The 20,900-nt window shown below is 39.7% G+C and overlaps 3 protein-coding genes across 7 annotated transcripts in view; all 3 read right to left on the bottom strand.

Moving 5' to 3' along the window:
- Positions 1–6,706, bottom strand: part of tbc1d1 (TBC1 (tre-2/USP6, BUB2, cdc16) domain family, member 1) — a 57,853-nt gene extending 51,147 nt beyond the window's left edge. For 2 of the 5 annotated variants that reach the window (XM_074695669.1, XM_074695652.1), the window contains exons 1-2: positions 6,305–6,441; positions 5,177–5,824 (exon numbers count right to left, since the gene is read on the bottom strand). In XM_074695669.1, the coding sequence (XP_074551770.1) occupies positions 5,177–5,797 (621 nt within the window). In that variant the 5' untranslated portion in view covers positions 5,798–5,824; positions 6,305–6,441. Of the gene's footprint in view, positions 1–1,195; positions 1,376–5,176; positions 5,825–6,304; positions 6,442–6,586 lie in introns of those variants that run through there. The other 3 variants (XM_074695661.1, XM_074695675.1, XM_074695683.1) reach the window with 3 other exon arrangements.
- Positions 6,707–6,872: 166 nt separating this feature from the next.
- On the bottom strand, positions 6,873–17,984 carry pgm2 (phosphoglucomutase 2). The gene is made up of 13 exons (XM_074682246.1): positions 17,716–17,984; positions 16,261–16,428; positions 15,826–16,017; positions 14,598–14,681; positions 12,922–13,115; positions 12,628–12,817; positions 12,439–12,536; positions 12,100–12,280; positions 11,664–11,757; positions 10,540–10,669; positions 10,243–10,435; positions 8,185–8,318; positions 6,873–7,846 (listed from the first exon to the last, which is right to left on the bottom strand). Exons 1-13 carry the CDS (start codon positions 17,788–17,790, stop codon positions 7,744–7,746), a joined length of 1,836 nt encoding a protein of 611 aa, XP_074538347.1. The 5' UTR covers positions 17,791–17,984; the 3' UTR covers positions 6,873–7,743.
- Positions 17,985–19,374: 1,390 nt separating this feature from the next.
- The window catches only part of zcchc7 (zinc finger, CCHC domain containing 7), a 55,623-nt gene continuing 54,097 nt past the window's right edge, over positions 19,375–20,900 (bottom strand). Inside the window, exon 10 of the mRNA XM_074665527.1 lies at positions 19,375–20,788. Within this exon, the coding sequence (XP_074521628.1) occupies positions 20,187–20,788 (602 nt within the window). The 3' untranslated portion in view covers positions 19,375–20,186. The remainder of the gene's footprint in view (positions 20,789–20,900) is intronic.

Genomic DNA, 20,900 nt, shown 5'->3' with positions numbered 1-20,900 from the left:
ACAGCACCACAATGCTTTGTAATGAATAATCAACAAAATTCCTGCCTCCAAATCATGATCATGAAACCTGCAGATGGTTTCTCTAAGTAATACAAATTTCAAATGAAAAGAGTCCTACTGTTTTATTTACTTTTAACTTTAATATTCAGTTTGTCCGCCTTTGTGTTTCTGGCAAAGTGTCAATTAATCCTGGGAACTTCAACACTAGTGTTATCTCGTGCCTGCTGCAACTGAAGTCAAAGGCTTTCTACTGAATTTACAATAGATCTGTCCAGTTTATTTTCCAACTCACCCAAATTTGCTGGATGGAGGCCAGTCCAACATTTTCAGTATTCCTTTTGATAAGGAAAATTACCTAAATCTCCCCATGATGGCTTTATTCCATGGTAGACAGAGCACCCTGATGACTTTGTAGATATTTCATTTGTTTTATGGGTGTTTCAGTTGCCAATTCAACAAAAAAAAAAAGAAAACTCTTACACATGCCAAGTGATTTAATGCTTTTGGCCGCAAAAGTATGTCATCAAACTTCCCATTCAAATATCTGTCACACATCCATTGACTTCAACACAAGCATTAAAGTGTTGTTATCCAACATAAAGCACAGTTTGAAAACTTGCTCCTCCATCAAATAATTAGGTAATTAAACTTATTTAAACTGACATGAGTGCTTCAGAGCTACCAACTGAATACTTGAGTTTTCAGTGTTTACAATCAGCACTGCAGCATCAACCTTTCAGTAATGACATTTTCCATTCATTACTTCATGGCCAGTTTGGTCAACGTTACCCTGCCTGACCAACTACTACAAAGTCAGAATTTACACCATTTTTTTTGTCTTTTAAAAAGAAACAGGAACTATGTTAGTTCACAATTCACGGTTAAACAAAACAGCCCATCGACTTCAAGACAAACGTGTGTGTCAAGTAACTTAACGTAAATAATAAAAGTTAATATATAACGTTGAAAACGTCCTTCTCACTCGGTATTACTGGAAACACAGAGAGCATGTTACGACTATTCTGTAAATAACTTACGACGGATAACTTTTTAAACTTGGCAGGCTGCATATTGTGCTATTTAAGCTAAAGCGAATGTTCGCTAACAACCTCTGTTAACGTTAGCTTACTGCCCACTTAGCATGGCACGCAAACTACACAAAACAGCCCCGACACCGCGTTTAAACTTCACTCACATCTTTCTGCTCTTGTTTGAGGTTGAACAAGTTGAGTCGCTGGAGTCTCGCTTTCATCCCATCCGCCATCAACTTTACTAAACCAAGTCCTGAGTGGTAACTTTTCCGGAGCTGGTTTCTGACAGTGCGGGACTCGTGAATATTATTTCATTGGAAAGTTGATTTTGCTCCCAGGCGAGGAGGATCCGACTGTGCAGTGACCATCATGATTCACGAGACATCCGGTTTTAAAATTTCAAAATAAGATAAATCCAATCACTTCACGTGGATATCCTATGAGCATTACAAGAAAACGCTTTTGTTTTGGAGGTTAATTGATCAACTTCCGAATATATTTCAGATAACGGTGGTTAACTTTTCGAGGCTGAATCCACCAATGCGTTGGGAGACTAGGGTGGGCACAGTTCCTGTCCCGGGTCAGTCAAACTTCAGGCGGTAGACTTTAGGGTGGTTTCCACTTAACCGTTATAAGTCTGCTGAGACTGTCCATAATTACGTTGACGCAGCCTGTACAGCCTGTACATAAACAATATTTCCTGTCTGGAGTTAGAGCAGGCCAAATCAAGCAGCTCTGAATACCCCAGGGATGCACTGCAGCTGGGAGAAAAGGCGGACCTCATGGCTCAGAACTTTTCCAACCGTTATTTGTACTTTGACCACAGTTTGACCTTATTTTCTCCCAAGCTTCCTAATATAGATTAACAGAAACGTCCAACTGCCAATGAGGAGCAATTACAGCAATAATATTTTTTGTAAGGCTCATCGACTCAAAAATCATACAAACATACTATCATTAGTAGAAAGAAGACAGAAAAAGAGTATTTGATAGAGAATGAAATTCCATTTCTTAATTGTAATTAAAGTTAGCTACCAATCAGAATTAAATTTTCTCCGTGCATTTCTTAATTAAGCTTTTCATAGATTTCTGCATGTCATTTAATTGTTACAGATAAAAAAGGTCAAATTCAGACAACAGAAAGTTACAAGCATAACAAATATGATGTGTTCACTTATGGGTATTTCTTAAAAATGCACAAAATAAATAATAATAAAAAGCTAGACAAGTTACAACAAAAGAAAATCAAATAAGAGAATAATTATTCAATTCATATGAAAATATTGAGTTATAACCTAGTAAAAGCGGAAACTGGTAGCAGCTGCATAGAAAAAAAACAAACAAAAAAAGGGGGATTAATCCTTTACACTGAAACACTGGGCTTTGTTTACAACTCTGGGGACACCCAGTGGTAACTTTTGACTTCATAAACGCAAGGAAAACTGCACCTTCTATCTCCTTACAGAGAGAAAGTTATAATAAGAAGTAATAAGCTTTTAAAAGCTACAGGAATTCAACATTGCACAACAGATAAGTTTCCAAAAAACAGGCATTGACTTAAACTGACTTTGGCCCACATTTTTATACAAGAAATGAAATGCAGAACAATGAATCTCACCAATTATCCCATGACAATAAGATACCACATATCTTAGATGTTTCATATTTTCTCTTTATGTGAAACATCTTTTAATCTTCATCCACTCAAATATGTCTGTAGAGCTGAAAGCTTCTTTTAAAAACTCTATTTTCACATACCATATGCATTTGTACTTTTATATAAGTGAGGACCATTGTTAATGTGTTACAACCAGAAGCTTACAAATTTGTCAGAACCACGTATTAAACCAAAGACCCTAACCACATAAAAAACACTAACTCTAAAACAATATGACCCTAAAAACCAGGCCACTGTTAAGAGTGCAAGAGTCACATGAACCCACTACCCTGTTTCTTACTATGTAAACTAAAGGTGTAACACAGCTCAAATACAAGTTAGGACATCCTTTGCTATCACAGTTTAAAATGACTTTTCTCAATTTCTCATGACATTTCTTAGAAGATACCAGCCTGGTTCACTGTTATTTTACTTTAGGACTACTCTACTATGTTGTTACTAGGTATCAGCAGGGGGAAGAAGGAAGAGTTATAGTTGTTGTAAACTAAAAACAAACAAATCTGCATTTATTTTACGTAATTTATTTTAAATATGAAGCTAAATTAAACTAAATTATGTTAAAGTGCAGTGGTTGGGGTGCTAAAATGCAGCATCAAGTCCAAATACAAAACCACTACCAGCTGTGAGGCTGGAGATGAAGATCAAAGCAGCTCTGGTTTGTGTTTCCTGTATATAAAATTTGCACCACCTTTATTGAGCTATCTTCCTGACTGAAAGTACTGATTTTCGAAGTGTTAAGCTGTTTTTTTTTTTTACCAACTCTAGGACTTATGTTTTGATTATAATCTCGTAGTGACGTTTTCCATATTAAGCAAAACTATATTTGTTGTAGAAGCCTCAGAGTACACAGTTTTATACCGGAAACACCATTACACACTGACAATCACACTTTGAACTGCTATCCCTTTCAAGTGTGGGAAGTGTGGTTCCAGTTACTGGCAGTGTCATTTAATCACACTTTCATACAAAGTAATTATCGATCCAGTGTGGCTTGATTTCGGAGGGCCAAAAGTCCTTGATTCCCATTTTTATACCACAACAAGCTAGTCTGCATCTTTATTCTGTTAGCTCAGAACTTAGCTCACAATATGTAATAAACACAATTTAACATACAGTATCAATAAATAAACACCCATCAAGTGTGGATGTGTGTGTGTGTGTGTGTGTGTGTGTGTGTGTGTGTGTGTGTGTGTGTGTGTGTGTGTGTGTGTGTGTGTGTGTGTGTGTGTGTGTGTGTGTGTCTGTATCCGAGCCCAGTGTGACAGAGCTAGAGCAACAGGTGGTCGGCCTGACATCATCATCACATACTTGGAAGTGCTGAAGCGAGACAGAGAATAACAAGCACGCACACACACTAACACACACACACACACACCAAAACAGGCAATGAGCCACAGCGAGTGGTTACCATAGAAACTTATCTCGACATCCTGCTTGGTTCATGTAAAGAAAGCTCATTAGAAAATACCTGCAAAGCCATTACAACAAGTGAGCAGCCTGTATTTATACAGCCCACGTAAGTGCAAGTTCATCTGTATTTGTGCATTTACACCCCAAACACTGCATGCAGTAATATGTTATAACACACAGTTGTATTTACAACACAGCACACAGTGCATATTGGCTTGTACTTTTTTTTTTACAGTGCATGCAGGTATTCGTTATGTGGGCTCAGAAATGTGCACGTGAGCCCTGTGGAGATCAGGGAAAGCAGAGATGAAGGGCAAGCATTCATTTTGTATGATGACTTCTTTAATGCATCAAATTTCCAATTAAGAATTCTTTGTTCTCTCTGTCTCTGACTCTTTGAAGTCTTTGGCATTTAGGGCATGGCATGCAGTGATTAAGCTATCAATGATTGGGGCTTGGCTCAAACACCTGCTGCAGCTTTATGTTGCACGGAGGCTGTTGGTAGAGTGAGCCATGTGGAGGAGAGTTGAACGTGTTTAGAGGCCAGGAGTGTGCTGGTCAGCACGGCAGAGAGTGGGAATGTGTTTGTTGGCATTGTTGAGGGGAGCAGTGTGCACATAGAGCCCTGTGGTGTGATTTCAGAGGGATGTCACAATAAATGCTGATGCGGTCACACTGGATGCGAGCAGCATTTGTCACCAAATATAAAAAGATTCTCATTGCTTCGTCTATTCAGCAAACTCTTATTATTTGAGCAGTGTGTCTGCCATTCGGAGCACGGATGATTTGGCATTTTGAAGCTTTTTATTCTATCTAAATTGTCCTTTACAGTTTTACTAACTTTTTAAAAATAAATCAATATTAAACAATATTAATCAATAGTTATAGTTGGGGCTTTTTTATCATATACGCCTTCATTCCAACAGATCCCTTTCCAATAATCTTGTCTGTTGAGAAATATAGCTGTAGCTACAGTATTGTTTTTTTTTTTTTACATGTGTTTGTCAACAGCCAGGGGAAGGTATGTTTGTCATCTCAGTTAGGCACATACTCTTACCTTGGTGCTGTCCTGGCACTGGAAGACATAGCAGGCACAGTTTGTTGTTTCTCTGACCAGGCAGCCAAAGCTGCGGGGCTCCTGGCTGTTGTGAATGAGCTTTGTTACCCGGTGAGGTCGACATTCAAACAGGACAGTGTGCGTCAGAGGATCCCAGACAACCTTCTCTCCGAGGACAGACATACACCGCACCCATGATGCGGACACACACAGAAAAACTGTGTGATTACATCTAGAAGTATCCTGCTGTCCACTTCCTGGACTTGAAGCCCTTGTTTGACTCTGGTCCTTCTCTAATGGATGGCACCTGCTGATCTCTGCCACCACCCAAGGCAGCATGGCCATGGTGGTCAAGTGGTGGACCGGCAGAGAACCGATTAATGTTAGCTTGTAGCGTACCTCCTCTTCTTCCTCTCCTTCTTCCTCCACCTTTCCCCCCCATGTTGTATTCCTCCTGCCAGCAGAGGTGACTTTCTGAAAAGATGCTGAGGAGGAGGAAAGATGGGAAAGTGAGGGACATGAGCGATGATTCGAGGTCAACTGCAGAGGAGGTTTCTCAGAGCTTCCTGGCCTGATGGACTCATCTTTTCTGGGCTTTACTTCAAAGTAGAGCCCCTCCATGACTGGTGCTGGAGAAAGTCTATTTACCTGCCAAAAAATCAAGCAAATAAATAGGAGTATTTACAGCACTGAGGGAAAAGCACACATTTCTTCTTTTTGTCAGAATCAGTGACCATGGCATGCAGGGTCGTTTGTAGGGTGCTACAGAATGACCTCTGGTGTTGTTTACCCAACTACTAACACATGGTTTCAATTCTGACCGAGTCGTTTACGCTCAAGGACACACGGACATATGACACTTAAACTATGAGGGTCATGTTTGGCCAGTTGCTTTACAGTCAGAGAGAAAGAGGGACACAGAGGTCCACCTGACTTCTCCTGCTATCCATGGCAAAAATACAACATTTAACATTCTTTCATGAATGTTGTGCTGTCGCAGTTAGTCTGAGAAATATGTCAGACCCGGTTTAAGCAGGACATGATGAACTGTAAATGAAAAACACCAACCGCAGAGAAACCAAACGTTGAAGTTAAATGGACATAAAACGGAAGTGGCAGCCAACGTACCTCATTTTGACCTTGTTGAAATGCGAGTATTTCTAAACTTGAACCCACTAGGAGCGCGCGGCACGCTACGTCAGTCAGTCCACTGCACCAGAGAAGCAACGGAAGTTAAAATGAAATCTTATATCCGTGAAGCGCAGCCTCACGTGCCTTACTAACGCGGTTAATGTAGAATTACGCACGGCAAAGAGTTTCTTACGCACGGGTTACGCAGACCTCTCGGTTCTCTCAGAATACGAAGCACATGTTAAAAACAATCTCCTCGTGCCGGTTCAGCCTCCTTACCTGCTCACTGTCGCCTTGCTCGGTGTGCGCTGTGCAAGTGTAACTTGTGCGTTCAGCTACATACGTCCGCGCAGAGAGAGTGAGCGGTCCCCACACAGCAGCAACCGTTTCTAGCTGTAGTTAAATATAGAAGACAGGACAGACCCTGCCTCCCTCCTGTCCTCTATACACTCAGATGGAGCATGGCAAGTGCATGCTGTATTCATGCACTGCCACAGGATGCGAGACTAACGTGCCAGCACGTAATACATGTGTGTTTGTTTGTGTGTGTGTGTTCGTGTCATATTCACATGCTCCGTTAGGAACCATCTTTATTGAGTCATTTTCAGCACAGTGTCTTGGAATATGAGGCACATAATTAGTGCTAATTTTACAGCTGAGTCATAAATCAGAGAGAATGAAAGGGTCTGCTTTTCAAATGTAACTGACTGCTCTCTAGGAACTGCTCTACACTGACTGTTAACTTCATCATAACGAGGAATGACAAATAGGAGCATGTACAAAACCTACACTGGGTGGAGCTCTAAGCTTTTGGATGAGTCATCTCACACATCAGTATGTTTTACACATTTAGCTCTGATTTAAGACAGTTTGAATGTTACTTTCAACCTGCTCACTTTTCATCACCAGCTACATTATAAATAACTATTATGAAATCAATTTACAACATTCATTACAGTCACAGCTAAATCATTTTCAGCAGTTCCTCATAACATTTCTGTAACTTTTTAATATCGGCACTTTATGATTATATCAGTATGGAATGCATTTTCAAGTGAAGGCAATATTTGCAACACTACAATCAGAAGAAATGACTTTGACTACGTATGAGTTGTTAAATCCACAGTGCAGGGGTCAAAAAAAAGAATGTTTTTGCACTGCGACAGCTGTGTAATCCTGTCTCTAGAGCCATTATTACAAACCAAAGATGTAGAGGTAAGAAGTTGTCAACAACCCTGCAACCCTTAATGATTTTGCATCAGCGAAACTGGCCCAGAAAGACATAAATGAAATAACTGTGATAAGCTGAGTTCTAAATGTGAAATAAAGCCTGTGTTAAACCGAAAATCCCTTCTGTATTGGTAAGGACATTATGTGAAATGCTGGTAAAAACTGGTCTTTACTGGTCCTCTATCTGATTGTACGTCTCTAAAGTGCTACTCCGGCTTGGGCTGAAGTTTGTTCTTCTCTGGTTCCAAGAAGTTTTCAACGATGGCATCGACCAAGTCATCCAGTTCCTTCCTCAGCTGCTTCACATCACTGTCAGAGACAAGAAGCAGAGGGGAAAAAACATGTTGGGATGAAGCTGGTGTGATAAGGTAAGTAGGGTTGTCTTTTATGATTATGAAGCCAAGAAGTAAACATCGACTCTTTAACGAAACCATCACTGAAACTTTGTTAGAATCATTTTTCCAAATTTATTAAAAATTGAACTTAATCAAATGCGCCTTGGTTCATTAACTTGGGCTTTCAGACATTGACCTGTCTTCATATATTTAACAGCATCAACAATCAGTGCAACAATTGAACCATACAACATAAAAACCTCAGTCATCTTTAGACCTTTGCTTTGCACGGCATCATGTAAGGAGACTCACCTGTTCCCAGGAGCAGCACAGAGTTCAGTGTAGTATTTGATTTTTGGCTCAGTGCCGCTGGTCCTCATTGTGGCCACACCCCCATTTGAGAAGTTAAACGTGATCATCTGACTGGAACGGGAGGTGGGAAGCACCTGGGACAGAGACGGATAAAAATGAAAACAAAACCTACAAAAAATACTGAAAATACTCAGGCAGGATTCACCCTGTCTGCAGCAACTCACCTCTTCCATAATATAATCTTGGTTCACCTGATAAGACTATTTACCTACAGCCAAGCTGAGTACTCTTTGGCCACTTGGGGGCAGAGTAAACATATGTTGAATTGAGCACTGAATTGTGTTACATGAACTGTTCGTCATCCAGCAGTGACATGTGAAACTCAGAGATGTGTTTTTGGCCACAAAGCCAATTAGTTTATAACTAATTGTCTTTTGGGTCTATTTGGTGTCTTGCAACACTGTGGGGAAACATTTAGTCTTTAGCAGCTAAATGCTCTTCAATTCTCACAGCTGTTCTGGTACCATGCAGTAGGAATGGTTCACAAAATCCACGGTTCTGTTCCTGTCACGGTTTTGTAGTCATGGTTTTCAGTTCAATGTACATTGATGTTGTTTTTAACACCTTTATTTTTACCATATACCCTAATAATCCACCATTAACAGATTATTTTTAATCTGTTATGTCATGTATAGTCATGAAAAAACTGAAAGAATGAGGCTGTTTCATTTAAAACCTCATTAAAGCTGAGTGAAACATTGCTAGTTTCAACATGCCAACTCCTCAGTAAGGAAAATCACTAATGGCTGTCCCAGAAGTCACTAAAAGCCACTTAATGACGCTGCTGTCTAATTTGCATAATAATTTATTTGCGTGTAATTATCATGGACCGTGTAGAGGAGAGAAATAACATGGGAGAGACAGAAAGCAGGTAAAACACAACCTCATAAATATGTTTAGAACTAAAAATTAACTTTCTTCTGTCCATTCTTGTTTTTTTCTGGTCTAAATATCAAGCCTCCTCTTTAATCTGGACTGAGGACCGGCAGAAGTGACCATAATGAGACACACACTTGCGTGATTTCATCCGCTGCAATTGAGGAGGACAGTGACTCAAACTTGCTGACCATTGAGGAGATCAAAACACGCTTTAACCTCAGATTGTCGAAACTTCAGAGAAGTCGCAAGAATTGTTGTCTTTAAAGAAACTCGCCTGAGGGGTCTGAAATCTAATCTAAAGTGCTCCCAGACAGCAGAATGGTTAAACGGCACAGGTTCACCCTCTGACTCTGCCTTCTCCCCTCGTCATGTAAACAACACACAGGCCTCCCTACACCTGTGCCGCTGTATCCTTCGCCTCATATGATTGGAGCTTCATACTTGCTGAGTTGTAAAAAGAAGACAAAAGAAAAACACAGACTGGACAGAGCACACACACCCCGAGCCGAGTGAGGGAAACCAATCCACCCCTAGTTAACAGGTGGTTGGTTAAACGGCTGCCTGTTTCAGCCAAACTATCTTCGTGTGAGAAGCGTGAGTGAGCCAAAGTGGTAAAGCTGTTTGCTGATCAGCCAATCGATGAGACAGTATGTGCCTCAAAGCTCTGTGAAGAGATTTTGTCACATTTTGTCACTTCTTAAACTGAAACTTCTTAAACCTAAACATTTTTTAGAACTGCTTTATAATGAGGACAGAATGTGACAGATTGAATATCAATAACCAGGAACTGACACTACAAACTTTGGGCTCACTTCTCCAAAAAGTTGCATTAAACTTAAAGTTGCTTTTACTTCACACAATGCTTCAAATTCAGGCACAGGAATTTAAGAGCTGCCTCCTCTGTTTGCAAACAGAAACTTTCATGATGTGACAGAATATATGATGAGAATTTATTTCTGAATTTTACCCCATTTTCTAACCAATGTTAATTTTGCTCAAACTTAGAAAAGTAATTTTTTTCTAAGGGGCAACTTAACATTCTTGGCAGCCCTGCTAGAGGCGGATCCAGAGGTAATCCTGCTCTGAGTGGATGTGCTGATGCATGTCTGTTTGACTTACAGCTTTTTTGTCCGGTTGGTTGCTGTCATAGCCGGTGGTCAGGTCTCGTACAGCAGAAATGGAGAAGCGACCACACTCAGTGGGATACAAGTCCTTTTTGTCTTTGTAGTTGCGCAGGCGTTCAAACAAACTGCGGATCACATTCTGGTCGTGGCAAATGAAGTAAGAGTTCTTAGTGATGTGGTAGCCGTACCTGAGGAAAGGGAGTGGAAAAAGAGTCAGTGATTTTACTTTTAATTTCTCAGAAAAATAAATCAATGCAAGTTAAGAACAATGTACAAACTACTTTTATCTTACTCTTCATAGACAGAAGTGAGCTGTTGAGACAGGCTTGTGTTTTTTGTGGCCAGATAGGAAATCATCTCTCCTGATATGGCTGCAGCACTCACTCCATCCTTATCCAGCACAGCAGGACAACACATGTACCCTGAGAGACACACAGACACACACAGTCAATCCCTTTATGCTCAGAGCTCTGGCTGAAATAGTCACAAGTTTTCTTTACTTACAGAGCGTGCAATAGCATGTGATGCCAATCAGAGCATCAAAATCATGTTATACAGGAATGCTCTATCCTGTATGATGTTGTCTGTGTCAGTTTGAGTGAAGTGTTGTCTTATTAACCTTAAATATCTTTAACCAAACCAAAACTTTGAATAATTAAGAAAGACGCAAATGTTTAAAAGTCTAAAAACAACCTGCAGTCTTTGATTTTTATGACTGATTTATTAATTCAACGAGTTACTTGGACTGTTCGACACGGTTACAGAACCAGAATAAAAACACTTCAACAGGCATTAACTGCTACATGTGAGGCTCTCAGCGGGGTTCAAGAAGAAGATTTGTAAGATATCGGAAGAAAGGTAGAAATTTGTTGAGGAAAAAATGAGACCAATGGTAGGCACAATATTTCAAAGAATAATAAAGTTGACGATAGTTTTTATAACTGGATTTCTGGGAGGTTTCAAGTTACAATTTCCACTTAGAAAACAAAACACAAAAATAAGCAGATCAATATCTTGTAATTGTATTTATTATTCTATTAAATCACAATTTTCCCATATTGACATGTGAGGTCATTCAATTTGCACAAGCATGGATCTCACATGGGAGAGTAGTACTCATGAGTCCATCACAAGCTCCTTCTCAGCCACTCTCAACCCAGCTGACGTCTTGTGAGCCAAAATGTTTTTCTTGAATAGAAAGTTGTGGTTGCACGGTATCAAATCGTTTGAATAAGTTGACTTCTTTTAGGCAACAAATTAAATCAGTGTGTCATGTCTCTGAGATCAGCATGTCAACAATTTCTCATAACAACATGCCACAAGGAATTAATCGGGACTCCAGCTCTTTTATTCTGCCATTGAGACTTTTCAGTTCTGTGTGTATGTGCATGTGTTTGTGTGGGTGAGTTTGTGTACCTATTGCCTCCTCAAATGCAAACAGAACGGCTTTGTCCTGGTTCAAAAGGTCTCTGGCTCTGTTTCCCATCCACTTGAACCCAGTCAGTGTTTCCTGTTCAAACAGCACAGATAGTAATAGTGAGGGGTTTGAAAAGTTGCCTCCAGGAAAATTCACATGAACAGTGTTCTTGACAGAAGAACTGATGGCTATTAGCCACAATCACTCTTAAACCACAACTAGTGACAGTATTTCATATAAAAAGAAAAAGCAGATTTACTGAAAACTGGCTTTTGAGCTGGGAAAACTTCAACCTTTAGGATGAGTGAGGAAATCATTTTAATCATACCAGCCTAATTCTACTCTTAAACATTTTGAAATCAATAAAGAATGCATGAATGAACATGTAAGTTTTGTTTCTCACACGTAAAAACGTTTCGATCTTCTGCGTGTTACCTCAAAGTGAAAGCCCTCCTTGAGAGCGATGGCGCGCAAAATCTTGGATGACACGGTGCTGGACAGCATGTAAAGGTTTTTCACAGCAGCAGGGTCCGAGTTTTGCTGTTTCCAGCAGCGGAACATCCACCAACCAAGTAACGCTCCTAATTCATTACCGCTAAACAATCGCCACTGGCCACTGACGAAAAAGAGAGAATAAGATTATGAAGAAATAAGCACAGTTTGTCCAACGGGTAACTTTTTATAACACTTGTATGTTCTTTCAAAGCTGGAGCTATCCTTATGTTTTTGATGTTGTGTTAAAAAGAAAATCATCATATGCACACAAACACAGACCTCTCCTGCTTCTCAGCTATTGCCAGTCGATCAGCATCAGGGTCATTAGCGAGCACAACAGACGCCCCCACCTTCTCTGCCAGAGCAAACGACAGCGTCTGCAAAACACAAACAAACGTCACACCTCTAACCACAACACACCAACGTATCTCTGTAGCTGTGCCTTTAACAAGAGTGATCAGAGCATACCAGGACTCCCTTCCCTTCCTCAGGATTGGGATATTTGACAGTGGTGAACTCTGGGTCTGGATCTTTCTGTTCCTCTACAGCGTATGGAGGCGGAAGGTCAAAGGCTTTGAAAGCTGACTGGACAAATGTATGGCCGACACCGTGCACGGATGTGTGCACGATTTTCACCTCTGAGCTCTTGTTTATGTCCCTGTGGGAAAAAAAGCAGGAGTCAAAGAAATGACCTTAGTTGTGCTCATGTACTGGTTTATTAAATGGCTTCTACTACTCAGCCAGTCATCATCTGTGTACTACCTGTTATGGCAGTGTTTCTGGATGGTTTTGAAGTACTGCGTGTGAGTGTCCTCATAGGGGTCTTTGAGTAACGGGCTCTTCAGGGCTTCCTCTGTGTTCCAGGACTCAGACCAAGGCTCCAAATTTTCCTCTATGGCTTTGGCGATATTTTTGTCATGAGGAGAGATTATCTGGGCCCCGTTCTCCCAGTAAACCTGAGACACAGACAATGCAGAGTCAGTGGATTCACAAACAAATGATCTGTTTTATTTTCTCCTTCATTTCCTTTCTTTTATTTGCTGATTTATTGATTTGCCAATATGATACTATGATCCAATCTCACATACTAATATCTATAATCTTGTTTTGAAAATGACATATATAACCTACGTTTACAACTGATTTGAAGAAAACAAACCCAACAGGATATCGAAATAACAGTAACACTCTAAATATGGAGAAGAAAAAACAGTGAATGTTGTAAATAGTGCTGTCAGGCGATTAAAAAAATTAATCTAATCAATTACAAGATTTGTAATTAATTAATCTAATTAATCACATTTTAATCTCATATCTGCTTAAGGTCCCAAAATAAAGAATTTGAATCCCAGGACATTAAAATTACATTAAAAGACATTATAAAAACATTTTAAAATAAGGTGTGAATACAACACATTTTTGGGTACCTTGAGGCATAAGGAACACATGAAAAAAGTGTTATGGTTCTATCTTTACAAAATCTACACAGTCCTGCACCAAAGATAAGCTGATTTGAGTTTTAGGATAGTTTTTGCTTCTGTCACATTTTTGCTCGATGTGGACTCAATTTTCACTGCAATGTGAACTTCTATACTTCTATGAGGTCAGAAGAACCAGGGCTAAAGGCTAAAAACTGTAAGGAACTATGTACAAAACACTTAATTCAAGTCTTGGATCACAGAAAAGTGAAGTATTTTCAGTTTTACATGCTCTGAACACACAAACTGTTGCTCATTGGTGCAGAGCAGCCCCAAGCCGAAACATGACACCAGGAAGATGGGAGCAAATTTTCAAAGAATTCTTTATATTTAAATATAGGACAAATATTGATCATTCAGGGCTTGTTTAGTGCAGCAAAGAGTGTAGAAATATCTGTTTTTTACAGAATTGAGCTAGAAAAAACGGTTGATTTTCTGCAGATTTTCAAAAAAGGACGTGTGAATAAACGAGATGTGGACGCCAGTCCCCCAAAAATCACTCCTGCTTCTCCCCCGGTTTAACCATGTTGCTGACGTCAAGTGTGGTACATTCAGGGACCGTCGGAAATTTGAAAATCTAACGAGAACACCACTTTTTCCAAGTAGGGCAAACGGTGTGTAAATGCCAGACATCTGAAAATAAGTGCGTCTTTGAATACCCCGCGGGTTTAGGATCCAGATTAATCTGCGTTAATTTTTATAACGCGTTAATTTGCAGTGTAATTAATCAAATTAATTAATGCGTTAAAATGACAGCCCTAGTTGTGAAATAACACATTAATTAGCTAGTTATTTCAACTCTCAGCAAAGCAAATTAAGCAAACTGTCATTGATAACAAACTGTGAGCAGTATTTACATCTTTCAACTATTAAACTTGGATTAATAACTAGTTAAACAGCAAATAAACCCGTAAATGAAGGGGTGAAAGAATGAAGAAGTAAGTAGGTGGATGTGTTTACCTTGTAGCCGTTGTCCTGTTTGGGGTTGTGAGAAGCAGTCACCATGATACCAGCGCACAGACCCAGATGGGACACAGTAAAAGGCTGAAGGGGACAGGAAAGAAATGTGTTACTCATTGTTTACAAAGACAGAATAGTTCCAGACAGTTAACAGATATACAGTACATTGCAAAACACTGATTTAAGGAAACAGCCGGTTACTTTTCCTTGCAGCAGAAAGTTATTTCTTTTATGAGCTCAGAGTGACACTACTACTCCAACTTCCTCTCTGTGAAATGCACACTTCCTCTTTGTCCAGTTAAAATAAGTGAAAAACTGATTAACTATTTTACCAGTGTGAAGTAGTAGAACCTCCTGAATCCTTTCCAGTTTAGCAACATTTATGCAAAAGGAAGCAAATGCTGTAAAATAATCATGTGCTTGTGACAAAGTTTGCTCCTCATGTAGGGAAAGTGGGTTATACCAGTGTTTATGACTGAAAATCTGGCACACATTCAACCTTCAAGGCAGTTTTTTATGCCGCTGCACAAAAATATAAACTAGTATAAGGTGCATGCATCATTAAGCACAGGAGAAAGTAGGGTAACCTCTGCCGCTCACAAAAAGTATAAGCAGGTGAATCATATGTACATTATGCAACGAAAGGATCATGACGGCAGTTTGCTCTTACAGTGGAGTTTGCACTTTAACTTCTGTGGCTTGATGCAAGAAGTTAAAGCAATATTAGACTGACTTACAAAGACTTCATATTTAAAACATTTACAAATACAATAGTAGGATACTAGATAATCAATCACAAATGAATCTAAGGCACTTTCTCGTAAATTTAAAGCAAAATAACGCAAATAAAAACAACAGTTAATTTTATCTGATTGATTCATTTTGGATTTTTATTTTTTATCATTTCCTCTCTTTTTGGTCCAGTGACCTCCCAATCATTAGTTTTCTTAACCTATCTGAGAATGATATAGCTCTTTGAAAAAAAAAAAAAAAAAAACTTTTTTTTTTTTTGTCATGTTTTATGTGCTCTTGGGTGAATGCTGTATGTAGGTTTATGGACCAACTAAGCAAATACTTTGTACAAAATCTGGACTTTTTTTTTCTGTTTTCCTTCTGAGAAAATTTTCAATTAAAAAGGATGTTAAAAAAAATATTTCTGGACTACATCTGGTAGTGTTACTGTGTTATATAAAAAAACCTATGTGGAAATAACGGAACAAGTGATTACCACAAAGGGTGTAGGGGTGATGTCGTGGAAGAGGTAGACTGGCACCCCTCGGCTGATAAACACGGCTGCAGCCAGGTTGGAGAACCGCTTGCTGCTGCCCCCACTAGCTGGGTGGGCTCGGGCATCATAACCAATCACCACCCCTCGCTCCTTCAGGTTCCCAAAACTCTCCTCCAGGTACTGACAGAAACCCTGTGAAGGATGAGAGCAGATTTGAAAATGAGGAAGTAGAAGACAACAACAGGAAATTAAAACACACAGAAAAAGTCTGAGACTCTGCTGTGATAATGAGGCAGTGGTATGTGAGTTATGCAGACCATCACACGAGTTCAGAGTCTAACTTGAGAGGACAAGAGGCAATTACATGTCTGTTTGGCTGTGCATGTGACATAACGCATCATGACCGACAGGCTTGTAGTTTATCTATTAACTGACCTGAGTGGTCTGGATGATAGTGAGGTCATTCATACAGGAAATGCCAGGGCCCATGGGTGCTCTCAGACCTGCTGTGCCAAACTCCATCCTGGAGGAGAAACATTTCTTCAGACCTTCCACGTCTTTGTTTTTCACCAGCTCCTGCACCATCATCACTGTCTTTGGGTTCTGAGGAGAAAACAAAACTCTGAATTACTTTCAGGTTGGTTAATGAACTACATTCATTAAATACTTTGGTTTGGAGCTCACAGCTGGACTCAGGCAATAATGATTTATGATGTCTATTAAAGCATCTGAAAAGTTCTTAAGTCCTTGGGCTTGCTCTTAATACTTCTATCTGCTTTTCTCAGATGTTTTGATGAAAAGCAAGCTTTTTGGCTAACCACTAAAAAAACTTTAGAAATGCTCATAACTTCTGTCGCCCTTTGTTCTTGCTCAGATCATGATCTGTCATTCACAAGCACATTTCTACCAAATGAGTCGAGTGTCATCATGACAGAACAATTTGTCAATCGTCTCACCAAAGTATTAACTTTTAAGTTGACATTTGTAATCCCACAAAGCCTTTGGTAAACACAGAAAGTCAGCAAATGAGAGACAAATATTCATTGATGAAGCTTTTAAGTGATAAACTTGTGTCTCTTTTTCAATATGTTCTCATTGGAAGCATCCCATGTACGTTTAATACCATGAATAACTGTGTTTGTGAAGGTCATGTGGTTAGATGTAGTCCGGTTAGCATGTGCTCCTCATCAGTGTGCCTCCATCTGAATGAAAGAAATCTAATTTCCTCCTCATGAGATCAGGAAGGCCTGCAAAGCCTTGATATTTTTTTTTTTTTTTTATAATCCAACCAGAACTTTCCTCCATATTTGCAACATAAACTAATATCCAAAGAAGGCATTTCTTCTGCAGGACTGAAATCTCTTTATTGAGAAGAATAACTGAGATTAAGCACACAAAAATCATAACTCATCATCATGTTCATGTTACACTAAATGAATGCATACAGACTTTCTTGCGTCACATGAAATGACTTGAAATCAACCGCTGCATTGGGCGTTGACTTTTAGTTTCTATTCAAAAAGCACTACCTTTCCCCAGGTGTGTTGTAAAACAGCAGTGGAAAAACACTGCAGACCTTTTTTTAAACAATTACTACAATACATCGCATATTTACTGACCCAATCAAGGGCTAATGTGATAAGATCAGTGATGTTTCTCATTTTACCAACACCACTATATCACACATCTGTCATTTTACTCATTCAGGGTGAAGCAGTCCCCTAGTGTCCTAATGTCACAAATTATGTAACTATACTGAGTTTACTCCACCAGAAGTCATAGTTTTAATCATTAACGTAACGCTTGTTACATTTAAACATTTGCCTTCACGGACATTTCAACACAGCCACAGCACTTTGAGCTAGCTCGCTAACTTGGCTGTCAGCTCACCTTGTCATACTGCAGCCACTGTTTGACAGCCTGGTCCAGCTCAGCGTCCCCTGTTGTGGATGAACCGTTCTCCATTTCTCTTCTGTCGGTAAAACACTGACAGGCTCTCTGGTGGCAGTCCTACGAGGACTAAAGCGCGCACACTGTTGTATTTTCCAGCACTAAACCGAAATTGAATATGAGGATGTGTGACTGTCTAGATCTGCACCACGCGAGCTGGGGCGGGGCGACGTAATGCGTCACGCGTATTTCATCTGGTGCCTTCAAGGGCCGTCGTTAAATCCGGATTCCGACATAGAAAAGGGATGTAACTTTATTTACAACGTTGGACATCACATTTAAATAAGTTAATTGCTGCAGCACATTTTTTTTAAGAAAGAAGGCGTTCCCTTTTCCTTTATCAGGCCTATTTTTCATTTTAGAGATGCACTTTTGCGTTACATCGCAGTACTTTTGCCATGCTCAGAAGTGTGAAATTTCCTTTCAGTTCATGGGCCACATATTTCATTTGGCCAGACCAGTAAAACGAAACTATCAACCTCTAAATAAGGTCACTCCAAATTTTCCTTTTTTTTTGGTGAAAGAAAAAAAACCTGAATCATGAGAAAAATATTTTATGAACGTATGGCAGTTTAGTATTTTACTTGATCAAAACGTAAACTGATATATCATACCACACCACACCATGTACACTAAAGCTCAAAACTGTTAAGTCAAAAGGTTAAGTCATCCCCTGCCTTGTAAATGTATAAAATATATACACGATATACATAAAAGTTGTGGCAGTGCATGAACCAAAGTCTCTTAGCATGAAGCTGGTCTTTCTGTGTAATTATTACACTTTGCAAAGCTATCCAGTGGGCCACACTGGACTCTGGTGGGTCTGTTTTTGACACTACTGGGGGTCCTTGGACCAAGAATTCAGATGAAGGCAGTGTGTTTTTCTAAAGGATACTGTTTGTTTTAACTTCAAGATGATTCTGTTAATATAACCTAAAAACAAGGCAATACAAAATAACTCAGGAATAACAAAAGAAATACTGAAATGTAAAATCTGCTTAAAACATAAAAATGAACTTTGTACTTGTGCTTAATTTTTTGCCTTAAGACCTTATGGTAATATAAAGAATAAATAAATAAACATTGACTAGGGGAAAAAATATTTCTTTAATAACCCTCAGAAAGACACACAGCTTGTTATTAAGGAAGAATTTGGGGTTACTGGACAATCAAGGGGGCTGCACAGTAGTTAATGCTGCTGCCTCACAGCAAGATCACCAGCTCGAATCCTAGTTTTGCGCAGGTGAGTCTGTCTGTCTGTCTGTGTGGAGTTTACATGTTGTCCCTCTGCATGTGTGGTTCAGATACTTTGGCTTCCTCCCACAGTCCAAACACAGGCTCATCAGGTTTATTGGTATGTCTAAATCGCTTGTAGGTTTGAGTGTGCATATGAAAGGTTGTCTCTGCGTGTTGGCCATGTGACCAGTCCAGGGCGTACCCCGCCTCTGGCCCCAACACATAGGCTGGGATAGGCTCCTGCTCTGTGACCCCAAACAAGATAAGGGGTAGAATATGGTAGAATGAATGAACAAATGAAAAATGTTTTGGTGTTCGTAAAACCTCAACAAACTGGATTTCAAGTTTTAATAATCATGGCAGAGATCTTTATTATCCAGTACTCATGAAATACAAGAACCTTTATAAACTTTACATGATATAATAATGTTTACATCATGACCCAACCATTGTGTCCTTAAAACAAAGCATTCCTTCATTTTCTTTATATACTCCTCAATTCTGGCAAACTGTAATAACCGTCAAATTACCTAATTTTAAAGTTCAGGTTGTTTTTATTGGAGAACTGCTGAGAACAGATGAATCAATGCGAAAGAAATGGCACAAAGAGGTCGTTTTATCTGTCAAGTATTACAGAATTTAAGGAAACCACTGAAGCTTGATGCAGACAAACAATGTAGAGTTTAAGTTGTGATGATTACTGATTTTAATTATCACCAAATCCACATGTATGAACTGCAAATTGAGTCGTTGAACAATTACACCCATCACTTAAGTTAAAACCACTATAACTGATGTTAAAATGTGCGCAAGGCATGACAGGGGAGTTACTTTCACTCTGACCACACACACATTTTAATGAAATGCAAGTGGGGCTTTTAATATGAAAGGACAGATCAGCAGTGTGTCTTTAATAAACAGTTGTGAGTCAGTCTGAGCTTTGACATGGGTTTTGGTACCTTTACTAGAACTCCTGGTAGTAATTTGCACTGGAGATACCCTTGGTGACAACAAATTTCAAACCTCAAAAGCAGCAGTGGCAACTTAAGACTATTTAGAGTGAACCAGAGTCTTAAAAGAGTCCGACCCATTCTTAAAAGTCTTCACTACATACTGTAGGACATGAAAAAAAGGTCCCGTCAGTCCCCAACAACCAAACCTCACACATCATGATGCTATCTGCTCCTCTTCCTCCTCTGTTTGATGGTAAACAGGTTTTCGTCTGTTGGGTACCTCTGCGATTTTTTGTGATAGTCCCCCTTGTCATAGCTTCTCCTGTTCTTCTTCTTTTCCCCCCTATCTTGCTTTGATCCATGAGCTTCCCCCTTTGCACCCCCATGTGCTCTGCTGTCATGTCCCCCTGAAGGATCCTGCTTTGTTTTTTTCGACCTTTTCCTCTTCTTCTTCGTCTTCATCACCACGTTGTCACCTCTGCCCCCGCCTCTGGGGAAGTCATCAGCCTCATCCAGTATCAGTTTGGATGGTGGGTCCCTGGAAGTGGGCACGGGTCTCTTGGGCTTCCATGGTTTTACATTGCTTGTGGTCTCCTGTTGCTTGTGCTTGTTGTGTTTGTTTGTTTTGGTTGCTGTGTCCTTAGAGTCATAGCTATCTTTGAAAAAAATGTGACTCCGGCTTGCTGTATGGTTGTTGCTTTGGTGTGGTTTATGGTTAGGCTTGTGGTTGCTTCTGTTATGGTCCAGTTTCTGTCTCTTCGTTGGAGGTCCAGGAGTAGGAAGGGTCTCTCTACCAGAAGGGAAGAGGCCATTCTGTTTCAGTTCTGTGGGAAACAGAAAGAAAAAGGCTTGTTGATCATTTGTTTGTATCACTCAGGGATGTGTCCTTATTATCATGATGAAAATTAAGTTACCCAAGAGTAGTTTAATCTGAAA

This window comes from Halichoeres trimaculatus, unplaced genomic scaffold (assembly GCF_033239565.1).
Source record: "Halichoeres trimaculatus isolate MK-OKI-2021-1 unplaced genomic scaffold, fHalTri1.1 fHalTri1_scaffold_2, whole genome shotgun sequence".
Lineage (NCBI taxonomy): Eukaryota > Metazoa > Chordata > Actinopteri > Labriformes > Labridae > Halichoeres > Halichoeres trimaculatus.
This window is presented reverse-complemented; position numbering and strand designations above follow the sequence as displayed.